At 38.7% G+C, this 17845-nt stretch overlaps 1 protein-coding gene across 1 annotated transcript in view; it reads left to right on the forward strand.

Moving 5' to 3' along the window:
* Positions 1–7508: 7508 nt before the first annotated feature.
* The window catches only part of LOC103708869 (regulatory-associated protein of TOR 1), a 29613-nt gene continuing 19276 nt past the window's right edge, over positions 7509–17845 (forward strand). The window contains exons 1-2 of the mRNA XM_008793968.4: positions 7509–7889; positions 15071–15173. Coding sequence (XP_008792190.2) covers positions 7611–7889; positions 15071–15173 — 382 coding nt within the window. The 5' untranslated portion in view covers positions 7509–7610. The remainder of the gene's footprint in view (positions 7890–15070; positions 15174–17845) is intronic.

Here is a 17845-nt window from a genome sequence, read left to right on the forward strand (position 1 = left end):
TATGCTAGGGCCCTTATGTAGTCTTTTTTGCCACATCCACACTCGTTGTATGTGAGCCGCCATTGTACAAAAAAAAAAAAAAAAAAGTGATGTGGTTCTGCATGCTGATGCCATTTACAGAGGTGGTGGTTAAGTCACTCCAACAGCCAGAAGGGTCGTATATGCATCACAATTAACAGCTAAACCAAGGTTGTTGGAACCAGTTTACTAGTAGAGATTAAAGCAGGCACTAAAAGCTGGATTCCAGTATCTTTTATTAGAGGTAGTGGCTGCGGTTTTAGTTAAACGTGGCGAGGACTCGTGGTCGCTGGAGATCAGTGCTGGTGAGCTTGTCAATGCTCCTCTTGGTGTGAAGAATATTGATGCTAAATAGATTGCGATAGAGATAAGGATCCCGTTACTTGGTTACCATTATGTATTTATATACATATTTTTGATTTGTATTACTGGATTTGCATCGTGATTTACATTGGTAGATTTGAATTTGTATGTGATGGTATATTTTATATAATTTTCAGTATGAATATACTTGCATGATAGTATATGTATTTGATATTGATCAAAACATGAATATTTTATAGAAATTAGATTGTCTAGATAAATATTTTACATCAATCTCCGTATTCTTAATGTTAAGGCCAGCATTTACTAGTATCAAGATCTCAACTCTTGCACAACTCCACAGGTACCGAGAAGTCATGGCCTTTTTCTCTTGTCCAATTTTGTCCACAAGTTCTCTTGTATATTGATAGATATATATGCTTTAATTTCTGAAGGTGCACTTGGCTTTTATCCTGTCTTCCTTTGCAGAATGATTATATTCTTCACAAAATTAATGTTATTAGAATATTCTCTCATTTGAGATGTTCTTTCGCGCAATGCTAATAAGCAAAAAGAATACAGGAGTAATAATGGAAGAACTAACCCAACTTTTTAAAGCGCAGCACCCCACATTTATATTTTAATGATTTAAAGTAGCACTACAAACTAAGGTTTTCCCTCAAGAATGTATGATATTATCGTCAGTCCACAGCACCATCCAAAATTCAAGCCCTCCGTTTGCAAGTATATCAGCACATGCATTGTTGAGGTCACCAGCCAATCTCTCCTTATGAATGAGTTCATAATAAAGACCAAGGAACGAAGTATCGCTTAATGACGGAGTGCTGGTAAGACGTTGGGGCGATAAATACCATGCTGAGCCTCGTGTCAGTGCTTGGCACATATGATACGCACCGACAAGGCAGCATCATGCTTGGCACCACCCGCTCGTCGCCACCACCACTACGGCGCTGCCCATCACAAAATATATAAAAATATATAAAATATATAAATAAATCTACCTCATCCTATTAGCTTAAGCTTTTGGGACAAATGGTGATTTCAACATGGTATCAGAGCAGAGGTTTTGAGTTTGAACCCTATTTCCACACTCTTTAATCCCATTATTAAAAATTTCACATATCCCAGAGAAGAAAACAAAAGATAATGATGGGTGTTAAGCCAGAGAAGAGATTCATATTTCGAAGTTAACGTGGTTCGAGCAAGAATAAAACAACATCCGAACCATTAGATGAGAGGAGGCGTGTACAAGGTGGTAGGTCTAGATTGGTTTGGACCTGCCCCATCCATCCCATATGGGAGCATACATAGTTTCATTTACATAGTGTCGCATTTTTTTCCTGCACATTTAATTTTTTAAATAATTATTTTCAATCAGCTAATGTTATTTTGATGAAAGATTGCAGCATCAAATTCAATTTGTTATAATAAATAATTATTGTTTGATATATTAATATGAGATTGTTACTTTAATAATGGTGATATTATACATAATATTATATTATTTATAATATTAATTAATATAATATATAAGTATTAGCTAAAACATTTACATTTTCAGAATATTGTTAATAATTATTACACTACATTAATATATTAATAATGATATTATATTATACTAATACCAATCATATAAAATATGCCATAACATTGTATTATTATAATTTTGATATATAATATGTAATGTTATTCTTTAATATTCATATTATATTTCAAATATGAATTTATATCATATAACCTATAAAGTATAGTATAGCAGGTCAAGGATATTACTGGTATTTTAGAAAATTAAATGATTTATCTGAGTCCCTCATCTTGTTCCAAAAATTTTTGCAACCAAACAAACCGGCGCACATTGCTAGCACATCAAGTGGCAAAGCTTTTCTTATTCCTATTTTCTTTATTCTAAACAATCAAGCATTTGAAAGTAAAGGATTTCAGAAAAGCGATTCTTATTCTCCAAAATATAGACAAAATAGTCTTAATATAAGTCGAAAAAATAAAAATGTTCAATCTCTTTGTTTGGTAAAGAAGCTCGACTACAATGAGAAAGAATTTTATAGAATGCAGATACGAAGGAGGCATGAATGTGGCAATGAAAATGATTAATATGAAAAATAATGTCATGATGCGCACAAGCTTTAGCATCTACATGATTGGATTTTGGATTGCATTTATGTGTTCTTTAAAATGAAAAATGGTGTTCTTCTAAGATATCTTAAAAATTGCGCCTACACATGTAGGTAATTAACCAGGTCCCTCTTAGCCGGCGATAGGTTCTTCAAAGGCATAATTCCTTGCCACCGCAATGAAACTTATTTAAAAAAGAAATATTTAATTCTCAAATATATAAATGTTCATAATAAATTATTGTTATTTAGTGCAATACCAACCTTCAAGTCATAATGACAATGTCAAGTGGGAACAACTAATTTGACTTGCCTGAACCAAATTGTTAGAGGAATACCCCAAATGAGAAGAACTAATTTGATTCATACAAGCATGGCTAGGACTAAAACTGCAACACGAAGGGGAAAAACTAAAAATCATCTATAAGACCTCGTCCGGATCTGAGGTTTTTATCAGTGTCCACCATTCAAACAATTACCGATATTTAGATGCTGGATTTCGAGGGGCCCTAGATTCTGACCAAATGCTCGTGGCCGGTGGCCACGCGCTGCCCCTCCCTGCCCACGCCGTAAACCGCACGCCCGTCTCTTCGGCACTGCGAGACGCCACTTACATCGGACGATACTAAATGCCTCCGTGGCCCCATGGAGTCCTTTGGTCACACTTTTTCCCTGGAAAAAATTAAAAAGCCTTCTTAGGAATCATAACTCGCCAGCTGGGCATGCACTAAAACAAGGAGACGCTCAAGGACAAAAATCTCCCACCGGCTCTATTCCCACTCCCAAAGTACTTGCCAAGCAGATGACAACTGGGGCGAGGCCACTTGTTTGAGCTTTCCAAATTTGTCCATCCCCAATTCTACTTCGCAGGCAAAGTGCTTGTGTGTGTGTGTGTGTGTGTGTGTGTGTGTGTGTGTGTGTGGTGGGGTGGTCATCCATCTCTGTTTCAACTTTCATCACATGCGAACAATAAAACAATTTGATTGCTCCTCCTCCCATGGTTTTGTCTTTGGCTGCCAAGATGGCAACAAGAAAAGATTCTGGGAGAAGTGGTGAGGTCTGGGTGTGTGTGTGCTCCTCTTTTTGTCCACTCGAATTTTGCGTGTATTTTGACGCTGAGACCTCAAAACTTTCCTGGCAAAGCTTGCTCATGATGATGTAAAAGTTGCGGGCTTTTGGTTTTCTGAGCCACCTTTGTTGAGTCTTGTTTATAGTAACACGAAAACAATGGACTACACCTATTATAGTGAAAGCATGGGGCAGCCTCAAGCATGGTCCCAGTTATTTTGGGTGCTTCGGGGTGTCCTCAAGCTGAGATGAGTATGTAAAGCTCCTAACTTTGCCTGGCAAATTTGGTGCTCGGCTCATGTTAATAAAGTTCTCATTTTATTTTGTTGCGCAGTGCTTGAATTGTGGGCAGTTGCAGAGTTGCATTGTCGAGGTTTAAACTAAAACTACCATCGCCTTCTCAATGCACCTGGGAACAGCTTTTTTAGGATCGTAGTTGTGTTGTGTGATGCAACGAATTTGACATGCAATGCAACTTATTTGTCGTATTTTGAATATCAAGTGCCGTGATTTGGTCAGTTCCAGCTAGCAGTTTAACTATTATGTAACTTGCTTGAGGTCACCACCTGCTACTTGGTTGTAAAACAAGTTCCATGAAAAAAGGAGCATGTAAATCAACTTGATATAAATGATCCAACTGAGCTTTCGAGATCTCCTGAGAATCACCTCTCCATCCACAATTTTCTTTCAGCCACAATCCAGCAATAGTTTCCAAGATTCTAAAATAGTTTCCAAGTTGCAAAAACTGCAGAGTCCCTTTGCAGTTTCTATCATTTTGTTGCTTTGTGTCCACACCCACTTTAACTAAAGGCAGATATCTGAAAGAGATCCACTCACTTTATGCACACCAACAATGTTTTCAAGGAATACAGGGAATTAAACACGCACGCACGCACGAAGAGAGAGAGAGCACTGGTTAAAAAGGGAAGTTGACTAGCTAAGGTAGAAGAAGAAACTTTGGTAATCACAATGGCTTCAAGCAATTAGTATCCAAAAGGATGTGGTGCTTGTGAGCTCCCTGAAATAACGAAGTCAACCAGCCCATCCCCAGCCAAAGCCTCCTAAAAGGTTAAGGCCAATCGTAGGGTCTCACCCAGCCAGCGTTGAGCCACCCCTGGCACTCTTACCTTGGCTCATAACAATAATTATGATTCTGAATTCCTATACTTGATCATCAAATGTTTACTTTTTCTTGCTTTATACTGAAATAACAATAACTATTTGAAATAAAAGGGAAAGCGGCATTAGGCAACTTGTCAAATGGTTAACCCTGCATAGGTGGCACAGGAAGCATTGCCACTAAACTTGATGTCATCCAAACCCTTATTGATGACTTCAGTGATGATCAAATAATCATCTCATTTGACTATGATCGGCACTTGTTTCATCAAAAAAAGACTTTGATTAGAGCTGGTACCCTATTTACAGAGCAGGGAGAAACTTGTCACACACTTAAATTTATCAAATTAAGGGAGAGTTTTAATTCTATAATTTGAAAATGGTTACTGCTAATATTCCATCCTTTTATCAAGGAGGAGAAAAAGGCGCAAAAGGATGTTTGTGCGAATTGGATGGTTATTGTTTATAGGATGGTTAATGTGATGTTTAGGAGTCAGGCTACCTCCCCAGCTGCAGCACTCCATTAGGATATTAGTGGATGCTTTTTTGTAATCAATGCATAAACACTACTTAAGAACTGTGCTGTGTTAAATTATCTGAAAGCCCTGAAAGTTAATTTGTCATTATATGCTTGACTACTGATGGTCATTCTAAAGTTATAATGTTGCTTCATCTTATTCCAAGTTTATGTCTTCACTATGTGGCAAATTAACATTCTGCCATATTTTTCATTGATCTCCTTGGTGCTTCCCTTCTCCACGACAGCTGTTAGTTGTTGGGTAATCTTTTAATATTTTCTAATCCATCACACTGCTTCCATAGTGCTATCCAATTGTATCAAGCATAAAGAGCTTACCCCTCCTAATTAGTCCTAGCTTTAGTGAGACAGAGATGTCTTCAAAACTTTTGAGCTCTCAACACCAGCCAAACAGGGAAAAGAAGAAAAAGAAAAGCAAATGACATGCTAGAAGTTGAATCTGTAAGTCATAACATTAAACAATATGAAATTTATAAATTCTTTCTTCTCGTTGATTTATTCTTTTCTTAACTCTCTTGATAGAGGGAAAATTCATTTTCTAAAGTTGAAAGTGTATCACTGAATATGCTTATCTACATCAGCACAATTGCCAGTATAATAATAGATACAGATATTAGTGTTAAATTTAGATGGTGCATGTCTTTGAATGCATATACATATGTTGTAGGGTTTTGTTTGTGCAACTTGTTAGTTTCTTACGATAATATCAAGAAGGGAATGATAGAAATCATAAAGGATAAGTATGGTTCATGTAAGGGTGATTGAATCATGACATACCCTGCCAACTTTATACCATCATGTAAAATCTCAGGTATATTTTGCAATACCAGCTATAGCACTTTTTATATGTATTTTGAAAATTAACTATTATTTTTTTAGTATTTTTTAGAACCCATTTTAATCATATATCTTATCCTTAACATAGATTTTTTATTAAATATCAATTTTCATGCTATTATGGATTGGGAGGATCAAGATGACTTATCATAAACCATAAAGTAACACACAGTTCATGAAGGATTGACAAGGTTCATGAGAAATGACTAAATCACGACATGTCGTTGCAATTGGCATCGTGGATTACATGATCAAGCAATGTCTAATTGTATTTTCTTACTTTTTTTTTTTGAGAAAAGTTTTTTCTTTACCCTCTGTATGTACATTTTGAAACTATGTTATATTTTAATTAAATCTTATATATACTTTTTAAAAAATATCCCAATGAATTTTCACATTTACCATGGATTTAAAGTGGTGTGGCACTCTGGAGATTCATTGGATGTTGAAGGTCAAGAATAAGAGGGTATTTGCCGCTTCCAGTTATTTCTTATTGGACGCATGCTATGTGCTGAGCTGGCAGGCAACAAACTGGGTGGACTCGACCCCTCCCCCTGAGACCATCATCAAGTGGCACTCGCTCGCGTGCCCTAGCTCCTGTTCCCCTGTGCTTCCCCCGTACCCATACGATCCATGTATAAGCCCCCATGCACCGCCCCAGACGGCATCCCTCCCCGGTGGTCCCCCCTCCATTATAACCGTCCATCTTCGATCGGATGGCCCGCGAGCAGTCCTCCGGCCACGTCCGAGCCGTTAGTCGCTGGGGCTAGCGTCCGGTAAACCGTAGGATTGGTTTAACGAACACGCTGCTCACCTTTTTACTTGGAAAACGGACAAGCAGTCGGCGACCTTAGGGCAGGGCAACGGCGCATTAAAGGTGATCCGCGGGTCTTTCGACAGGAAGTGAGAGCGAGCTTAGCCCACCATCAGGCAGAATAACGGGAATGAGATGGTGCACTGTCCGGCGTGATCGGACGGTTGGGATTCGCCGGGGGCATTCTGGGAAGGGCGAAGCTACATCAAAGCGAAAGCGGGGGCGGAAAGAGGGCCGCGGCTCCCGAGCATTTTTCCCCCCTTTTTTAAAATAATCGAAAGTTCGAAAACGATAAAAGCGAAAGGAAGAAAATAAATAAATAAAGAAATAAAGAAAATAAAGAAATAACTAAAAAAGATATATATATTTTAGTTTAGGGTGTTAAGGGTTACATGTTTTGTTTATATTTTTCCCCTTGCTCGCTTTCTTTCCTCCGCCATTTCCCTCCGCCTCCACGCTCTCCAAAACCTAGGGTTTCTAGGGTTTCCCGAGGGCTCCGGGGTCCCCCAGGGTTCTTCAGAGCTGGACTGGGTTTCGTTCCTCCGGAGAATATCTATGCGCCGCTGGTCCAGCGGCTTCGTGGATTAGCTCACGAGCTCCGTCGATCGGTTATTGGAGACGAGGAGGAAGAGGAGGAGGAGGAGGAGGAGGAGGAGGAGGAGGAGGATTCTTGGATTCTTCTAGGGTTAGGGTTTTCTTGTGGGGCGACGCGGGAGGCCGCGAGGCTGGGGCAGGGGTGAGGAGGGGGGTGGGTTTAGATTTGATGGCATTGGGAGATCTGATGGTGTCCCGGTTCTCGCAGTCTTCGGCGTCGTTGTCGAACCATCTGGACGAGTTCTCCAGCCGGGAGGATGGGGATGCCGTCGGCCATAGGACGGATTCCGAGGCCGCGGCCGCGGCCGCGGCGGGGGCCACCACCAGTATGGCGTACCTGCCGCAGACCGTGGTGCTTTGCGACTTCAGGCATGAGGGGTTCGAGGATTGTGTGCCGTTAGGGCCGTCGGAGAGCGGGTTGGTGTCAAAATGGCGGCCCAAGGATCGGGTAGGTGCCTGTTTCTATTCTATGCTTCAATTCCTCATCTCCCCTTTCATAGAGTTCGTCTCGCGGCTATGAGCTGCTATTTTTTGTATATGGGTGCTCATTGATGGCGAATACGTGCCATCTTTAGCTACTTTGGTACCATAAGCTCTTCAGTGAAATCCCTCTAGTATGAAGAGAATGGAGAACGACAAGAAAGATAGGTAACTCGAAAATCTTTTCCTTCTTGGGAGAGCTGATTAATTCGTGACCCCAATTGAGGTGCCCTGTTACATTAATTAGAGAACTGTGAAGCGTTTGAATTTTGATTTCAATAGTTGTTGTGAGCACAAGGAACATAGATTCTTGGCAGATTGTTCTTTTTCCTGTGGTTTCCTGAAGTTGCTATATAAGCTTCTCGTGCTTAATGGATCAAGGTAATGACAGATTAGTGCATTACTGGAGCAGAAAGCTTTATTACAGATGTGTTTGCTCTTTTAATAACGTTGATGTTGTTGCAGGATCTTAAGGTCCAAGTTTATACTGTATCCTGGGAGCAAGTACCCTTTTGTCAATCAGGATAAAGTCACTCGTTTGGGATTGGTTGTATGACTGATTGTGCTCTTCTCATGAATTGAGTCGAGACTCTAGAATTCATGTGATTAATCATATTTGAATTATAGAAGTATATTATGGACAGAAAGAAATTGTAATAAATCTGTTGTACATGAGACAAGCACCCCCAGATATTTGAGTTTCTAGTCAGAGGAAGAGGCTTTAGGATTTATAGAGAGAGAGAAATATATGTGTTTCTACTTGCTTCATGGAGTTAAGATTGGGTACCCATCCATATATTCTCTCATGAAAAATAATTGGAGTGCCATCTTAGAGGGTGATTGGTGTTTCTTTAGATATTACAAAAAATGAGGATCCACTTTCTATATAGAACCATGGAATCTCAGTGGTCTTGGTTGAGGAAAAATAATATGTTTCCATCAAGATCAGAAGAAGAGGATGGAAAAAGGAGGACCACTATGCGTATCAAATTTTGTTATGATGGCATTGACAGTACCTTTTTTGCCTGCTGTTTTGGAATGCTTATTCTTCCCCTTTCATTCATTTGATTAGTCAAACACAATATCTCAGTGGACTTATTTTGCAGTATCTAGATATAGTGTAGATTGATGCTTGTTTATTGAACATTTGATGTAGCTTGGGTTGAGGATCATGTGTATCAAGCATAGCAAGCCGATATATGGACGAAGGGTTGAGTTCTATCTAAGCTTTGAAGACTTGATTTTGGTTTCACTTTTGATTGAGCCCTTTTGAATTTGGCAGTTGCAGTTTGAGTTTTATACTTAGCCATAAATAGTCAAAGTTTAAGGGGAATTAGAACATAGTAGAATATGAAACAAAACCTTGAAAGACACATAACAAAATTCTTAAAAAAAGTTTCAATAAAAACCAACAAGAACATGAAAAAATGTTGTTGTTCATCAAATTAAATTCTGGTATTATTTAGTTATTTGTTGAAAAATCGAAGCATCAAGCCCACATAAATATCTGCAAAAATAAAATATATTAAAATATATGAAAGTGAAACTGCATGCTAATATTTACTTGCTATGATGATTATCATCATTTCAAGCTACAGAATAACTTCATTTTTTTTTTAATTTCTTCACACTGATCAAGTTCCTTTGTCGTTTTAAGTAAAATTGCTTGATGGTGTTTTGGCTTGAGGAAACCAGGAAATCAATTGACACTTGTTTTATTTGATGTCAATTGAAGTTGGGGCTTTGGATCTTCTTTTTCTGACATAAAGCATCCATCAAAGATGAACTTAAGAAGGCCAAAGCTCTCCTAATGCGAATGGCTTGCTGAGACTTCAAGGAGCATGAATCACGTTGAGTTAAAATAACCATTTCATGCTAACTTCTAGTTGGCCAGGATTAATTCTCATATTATCCATTTGAAAAAGAAAATAGTAGTGATTAGGTGTACTTCGCATACATGAGTAGTGCTAGTATGTGTGTCAAAACCCCTTCGACTAAAAAAATTATGGCAAAATTTATGATATGTACTTAAATACTTAAGGAAATGAAGAAATGATCAGAAAATGACTTTAACAAGCAAATAATGAATAATAATGATCAGAAATGATCAGCGTCTAGTTGGAACTGGCCAATATTAGATTGTCACTGTTTATTTTCTGCTGAAACCAAGTGAAACTAATCAAACTATGAAATTTGGGGTTAGTTTTGGTTTTTTTGGGCAAATGATCCATTTTGGCCTGACCAGATTGATTCGTTTTGAAACTTAAGATGTCTTTTCTAGCGGGCAGTATGGGCTTGCCCTTGATTTGATATCAAGAATTTGGGGGGTTTTGAAACTTTTTAGGTTTGTCTGTGCATATTCTAAGCTTAAATCTCAATTTTATTAGTCCTTATTGCAAAATATGTAAGACTATCACTTAGTTTGATTAGCGTATGGTTGATTGGATACTTTTGGGGCTTGCCCACCGTTAATCTAGTTAGCATACTGTATCTTAAATAATTATTTCTTGCCTTGTCTTGTTGCCTTGATGTTAACAATCATCTTTGATTATTTTGAATGTGGCCGAAATGAGAATATATGGTAATACAAGTAAAGATAGAATAAGAAAGAAAATCATTCATAAAAGGGTGGAGGTATCACCAGTTAGGGATAAATTGAGAGAAGAATGACTTAGATGATTTGGATATGTACAATGTAGGCCGAGGCGTGCACTGGTACGAGGCAGTGATTTGACATAGAAGAAACAAAGAGGGGCAGGGGTAGTCCAAAATCACACAGGATGAAGTAGTAAGGAAGGACTTGATATTTCAACATCTTTCAGAAAGTATGGCCCTAAACCGAGTGGAATGGAGGAGAAGGATTCATGTAGCTGGCCCTAACTATTTTAGGATTAAAGCTTAGTTGAGTTGAGTTGAGCTAACAATTTATTGGCTGATTAATCTTGAAGAAAGTATGCTAATTTTTAACTTTTTAGGGGGTTTCTTATTATTTTGTTATTTGTTTTGGATAAGAGGGGAAGCTCCATTCACTTTTCACTACCAAGATGAGAAACACATATACCAAATAATAAATAAGAAAAGATAAGTTAGCCAATAGACAATTTATAGGAATATGTCTCTTTTCTTAACAAAATATGGTCCTGTTCTATACACATATATTCTATGTTTTCCTTGTTACCCTTGTTTTTCTTAATGTCTTCCTTTTTATTCTCTTTTTCTGATCTCCTATATCCCACAAAGCAACATTAAGGTGGATGCTTCAAGCTCCTTTATCTTATGTGCATGTCTTGTCTTTGAATTTTTTGAAAGCGGTTGAGATTGGCTCAGTGGTTCTATTCAGCGAACGGGCTGTAGATTCCATTTGCATGAGGCATAGTACTTGACATCATGTTGATGGTTAGGTTTTATTGCATTTGACTAATTTCTTGTTGTTTATTCAGCATTTACTATAAACTGTTAATGTGGAAGAAGGTATAGTATATGTTGGAATGTGCAGATGGGTACACCCTACATGAGGGACTGTAGACATCTTATTAAAATTTTCGTTATAGACAGGGTTATTATGATGCGTTGAAGTTACTTCTCTTGAATACGTAAGGCTCATGAAGTTGCGTGTCATTTGGTGTTTGAGTTGCTCATGTTGATTAAACCATAGAAATAATGCTTCTCTGTTATCATCATTAGGTTCATCTTCTGACTAATTTAGTGATACAACATTCTATATGATTACTCCAATATGAGACCATATATGGCGTGGTGTGGCTTCGAGGATTGAGGGCAGGTCATGCAAGGTTTTGGTGAGTGCAAGGGGAAGTGAGGTTTTGCTAATTGAGTTGTGGAAGTATGTGGTCTAAGGTTGTTTAATGGTAGAAGACACGTCTATGTTTGAATTGGTCATGAGAACCATTGAGTGGGTGGATGCCTTCCCCTTGCGGCTTTGGCTGAGCATTGTCAATGTCGGAATTGCGGAGGGTTTTCGCATATGCGACTTCTTTGTCCTAGGGGGCTTGCATGGGACGAGGCTAGGTTGTGTCAGGTCTTCAGGATGCATCTTGTCGAGAGGGTCCGAGCTTTGCCAGTTCTAGGGTGTGGAAGTCCATATATCTGGGTTTGGAGTACCTCGCACAGGACTGGTGTTAGGGTGGGGGAAGTGTCTCGCATTCTCCGGCGGGAGCATGTGCCGGGATTGGACTGTGCGTGTGGATCTGGTGCCTGGGCCTCCATCCGAGGGTTGCACTGTTCTTATGGAAGGTGGTCTGGGATTGCCTACCAACAATAGCATTTCTCAGTGGTCGTGGACTACAGATTCTCTCAGAGTGCGACATCTGTGGTGTTGATGAGACAGTGGACCATGCGGTGTTTCGGTGTGCATGGGTGAGAGCGGTTTGGCGACTGGCAGGGATCTCGAGAGAGGCTTGGAGCTAGAGGGACTTGGCCTTTGACAGCTTGGGATATCTGAAATTTCCATCCTGCTCCGGCAGTACTCTGTACGGTGTTCTTCACTTGGGAGCCCTCACCTCCGAGCTTTCTCAAGGTCAATTTTGATGGGTCTATCTCGGACGGAGGTGGGGGGGTTTGTTATTCGGGATCTGTACGCCAGAGTGGTGGTAGCAGGTGGCTGTCGGCTATTCGATGTTTCGATTCTTGGTGCAGCGTTGAGGGCCGCGTGGGTAGGCCTTCGACATGCTCGGTTAGTTTTGTGAGCTTGCTCAGTCATTCTAGAGGGTGACTCGACCACGGTTATCAGCTGGATTTAGGAGGTCCAAGGGGTGCGGGTGACGACCACCCTCTGCTTCATGATATCTGGGCCATGACAAGGGATAGAGTAGTCTATCAGGCCAAGCATGTTTTCCGTGCAGCCAATGGGACAATGGATTGAGTTGCTGTTTATGTGTCCAGCCATACAGGTAGTATCGTGTGGGATAGAGATGGGGAGCTGCTTCAGACACTCCAAGATATTCTGTTTTTTGATTTTATTGGATGTATTTGTACTCGTCAGATATGAATCGCCCGTCCTAGTAAAAAAAACCCATTGAGTTCTCTTCTACCTCAGAAGGAAATTCAGATTATCTAATTTAGCAATAAAATAATAAAATTATATTTTAAAAAATGCATGCAAGTAAATTTATAAATAAGCAGCTGGTATTTATTTGCATATTATTGGCCTCCAATAGGGTCCTCGGTCTGGAGGAAACTCTCAGAGTCGTGCCATTGTGAGGGTAGTTTTACATCACCAAAGAACTCTCAGGACTGTTTGGTTCACGAGAAAAGAAGGGGGGGGAGGTGTGGTCAACGAAAAAATGAAGAAAGTTCTCTTCTTTGGTTGGAGATTTCAAAGAAGAGAGATAAAAAAGTAGCATTTTTATGGAAATAAGATTTACGTATTTCATGGGAAAGAAAAATTCATGAGGGACATGAGAAAGATGCACTCCCACTGGTTGGAAATTGGAATTCTTTTTTTTTATCAAAACTATCCTTAAGCCATCGAAATTCTTGGATAAGGTTTTTCCCATTATTAAAGGTATAAAAGATATTTCACACAACTTTTCCAGAAAAGCAGATGCTCAACCAAACATAAGCCATTATGGAATGACCACTTTTCTATGGTCAACCAAACGTACCAAAATCATTTTTCTAGGCATCATATTTTCAGAGATCAGCTGTCTAGAAAAAAATATTCCGATGAGAAAAAATTCTTCCCGCGAACCAAACAAGTTCTCAAATAAAGTTTTCGAAGTCCAAAGCTTCATTTACTTTCTATGAAAAGTGATGTGTATGTAGCATTTTTATCATTTCTTAGGGCCCTTTTTTCAATTGTACTCATTGTGGTATCTAGAACTCAACTTAATTGCAAAAAAGGTAAAAAATTAAAGAGGAGGTTAAGCAATTTTTTTCCGCCCCCTAAGGCGATTTTGTGAATTATGGAGCATTTGTCAAACAGTTATGGCACCCTCAGAACCAAGGGATAGCTGTATGTTGCCTCAAAGAAATTTCCTACCTTATTTAGGACTAAAACAATATTATCCTATATTTGATCGTTGGTCTTGAATTGTCAAAACTTCTGACTTACACGATAGGAGCCATCAAACTGATAGCTTCTGCATCATTTACATAGATCCAGTCAAGATATGCATCATTACATAGTACCGACTGGTTCACCCCGTACCGAATCGGTCCGGTCTCTGACTGGTCCGGTTTAGCCTTAAAAAACGGAACTAGCCGGTATGCATCAAAGGGCCGGAACCCAGCGGTACCGGGCCGGAATCGGCCGGTACTAGATGAGTACCGGTGCGAACGGGTCCCGAACCGGCCAGTACGGGTGAAATGATGAAATGCCGATTGAGATGATATGAGTATGTGGTGATGATCTAACGGGGATTTTGTGAGAAGTGCTGCTTTTATTTGCATTAAAGGGTTTAGAAAGAAGAGGGGAAGGCTTAGGATAACATGGATGGTAGTTTTGATGGAGAATTCCAAAAATTTTGCAGTAACACCGAATCTAGCCCTTAACAGAAATATGCCTTAAGAGGATTTCATCACATATTAAAGTAAGTCATATCAGTTGGTACATGGCTTGATAGTTTTGGTTGACTATTTGGATTGGAATATACATGCATGCATGCCTGCCTGCCTGCCTATATGTGCACATGCAGATAAAATGATGGAAAGGCCAAAATTGCTGCACATGCTCTGTGTATCGTGAGCCTATGTCAGGCTTAACAGACAGAATTTTAAATTTACCGAAATACTGAGCTTATAATACATTCCTTTACCATTCTAACTTATGATATCTTAGTGATTGGTTATCTTTGTTCCTCTCCACCATGTTATAATGGACATATACTTGGTCCTAAGAAGCTTTTTGAATCTGACATATAGAGTACTTCATTTGCCTAATGGAAGCCAACTAAACGGCTGCTATCAATTTCTAGATATTAGCATGCCGAGTTATCATGTTTTGCTTCTTTACTATCTTATCACCATTGTATATTTCAATCTTTTTGAGCTTCTTTGAATCTTTAGAATTTCTCTGAACTCACTGTAATTATTACCCAAGTTAAATGAAGGCCATAAGTCTGTAGCGTTATGTTAATTGATTTTAATTTTTTATCCTCCATATTAGTTTGACTATTAAGTTTTGTAGTGCAGATGAAGACGGGATGTGTGGCACTTGTTTTATGTTTAAACATTAGTGTTGATCCACCAGATGTAATAAAAATCTCTCCTTGTGCGAGAATGGAGTGCTGGATAGGTGAAGTACCACTTGTTCCTTGTTACCCTCAATATGTTTGTATTCTGTTCTATTGCTGCTGATTTTCATTATTATTGTCTTCTGCTACTATCTTAGACAAGTCAATGAGTTTTTCACCTTAAAAGGGGAAACGTCAGCTTTTCCGCCTCCAAGATTTTATCAGTATGCACATCCTTTCATTGTCACATTTTAGAGAAAGGGCAGGCTATAGAGTACAGGCATGGGTCATTATTGAGCATTTTTGATATTAAAAAAATGCTGCTTATCTCCACACCCCAAAAAAGAAAAGTGGTTGTGCGGGGTTGCATGTGTGTGTTTACATGTGCATATCTTTGTGTGGTGTCTATAGCCGTCCCTTTACAATCTAAGACAAATTTTATCATGAAGCCAGAACATCTCAATCTCTTTTATTCTGTATATACACCTTTTCACACTAAGCCAGAAATCATGGTTATCGTTAATGATGCAGTGTTCCTAAACCACCTTTACGTCGGGAGCAAATTAGTGATTCCAAGGCTTGGGGATTGCTTGAGATTTATGGTTTACTCATAGCATTTCAGTTTACTGTATGTTAGTAAATCATTTGAAATTGTTGTTGGGAATATTTCAGTATTTGCTGAACACACATATATTTGCAAAGTGAAAAACAGTGCCCTTTTTTTATTTCATTACAGGTAATAATGGGGTTCAGATTTGCTTTAATGAAAAACAGTGCCAGATTGAACCAGGGATAATGGTCTTTTCTAGTTTTTCGCTGATGCAGTCTCTGTGAAAAAAAAAACAATTCTTAAATGATTTCTAGGTAACATATTGATTGATTGATTGAATCTATAGATTCATTGTTCCCACATTTTAATGTAGCCAAATTCAGAAGAACCCCTTGCACAAACACTAATGCGATCTTCATGTTGGCTTGGATATTTAGCTTAGAGAGCACCATTAAAATCAAGCTTTTGTAATTGGTGTCATGCAACGCCAATTGGAATTGTAATTTTCTTCTTAGGTAAACACTTTGGTTATTGGAATTGTTGTTGTTCATCTTCATTGTCAAATGTTGTGATCTGAACACAAGCGCTAGCTCACATAGGTGCTAGTCTATGATGTTCCTGTATATGGTAGAAATGAACTTAAGGAGAGTTAAACTTATTATAGCATGGTCAAAAAGGCTTACATATGTAGTGAAGCAAACACTACAAGCCTAATTTAGGTAATCAATACTTTCGCAAAAATCAAACAAAATTGGTTCCTCTGGTTGCCTGGATGAAAATTCGTTTCATTAGTTTGGAGAAAGGCTTAAATTGAGATTCTCTGGCTGAGGTTTGTACCAACTTCTTACGAACAAGAAAAGTTTCATGCCCACCCAATTACCACATCGAAAATAAAGTGAATGCAACCATCTACAAACCTCATCGAATACATTAGTCATGCCTAGGCTTGTCTTTCAATTCAAGTAGTTAGCAATCTCTTATACTTTGTCTTAGATCATTTTCACCTTACTTCCTGTGTTTTTCTGGACCATGGTCATTATCCTTGCTATGGTTCATCAGTCCATTATTTGGCAAATTTTGCTTTATAAATTTCTTGCATGGCAGACTGTACATTCTTTTCTTGGAATTTTGTTCCTTACTTCCTTTACTGTGCCATTGGTGGTCTTGTCTCTTTGGTCTTGCTCTTGGTTGTGCTTAGATTGTTGTCAATTTGTGCTATAGTATTACTCTGTTCTTTGGGCCATGCTGTCGATCTTTCTGCTAGATGCAAGCACTTTAGATGGAACTATCCCATCCACTCTTCTTTTACCTTCAGCTTGAGCATCATCATGTTTTTATTATATGTGTTGTGTTTTGACCTTTTGGCAGCAACATCCTTATATTTGCCACCTTAAGATTCCTGAAATGTTAGGACTGGTTGTGAACCAACTTCTCGTGCTTCAGCAATCACTAAAGATGATTCTTATTACGTAACTACCATGGGAGTTAGATACATTTCTTGCCTTATTTGGCTGCTATAGTTGGCTGATATCTCTTCAACATTTTTCATTTTTAATAGTTCTGTTAGCATCTGTTACAGGTGCTTCATATTTCATCAATGCACTCGTTTATAAATGGCTTCGCCTTGCTTTGCTGGAAATTAAATGTGCTGGTTGTGTCACCTTCCCCAACCTTGTGAGACAGCAACTATACTAAAACAAGTTTTGCATTTAAAGTGTTTTTTCCTTGGGTTTTCAGAGCGATACTCTAGATTTTAGAGAACAGTTGAACTCATTTCCTTCATTTTCTATAGACTTGTCTTCATTGTCAGGTTTCATTTAGAAATTTAGATCATGTGCCACACTAATCCTTATAATGTGGCAAGTCTGCAGTTTTTTTTATCAGCTTTTTTGATGCATTCTAGAGTGTCATTGCAACTCCACCATAGCCTTGTATACTCTGTTTTCATCTTTTAGCCTAATTTATTGACTCTGCAAGTTGGCCCATAATCACTCAAATGCAGACAATATTTGCTATACCATCTGTCATGCTTTTCCTTCTATACCGTTATGCTTTTCATTTTGAACGGCTGGATCTATTGTTGGCCCATGCTTGTGACAAATGTGTAATTTATATCACTACCTTTGTTAAGAGAGGTGCAGAGTTGGATGTACACATTGTGGCAACACCCAATATTTATGATAC

The sequence above is a fragment of the Phoenix dactylifera genome, chromosome 12 (assembly GCF_009389715.1).
Source record: "Phoenix dactylifera cultivar Barhee BC4 chromosome 12, palm_55x_up_171113_PBpolish2nd_filt_p, whole genome shotgun sequence".
In the NCBI taxonomy this organism is placed as follows: Eukaryota; Viridiplantae; Streptophyta; class Magnoliopsida; order Arecales; family Arecaceae; genus Phoenix; species Phoenix dactylifera.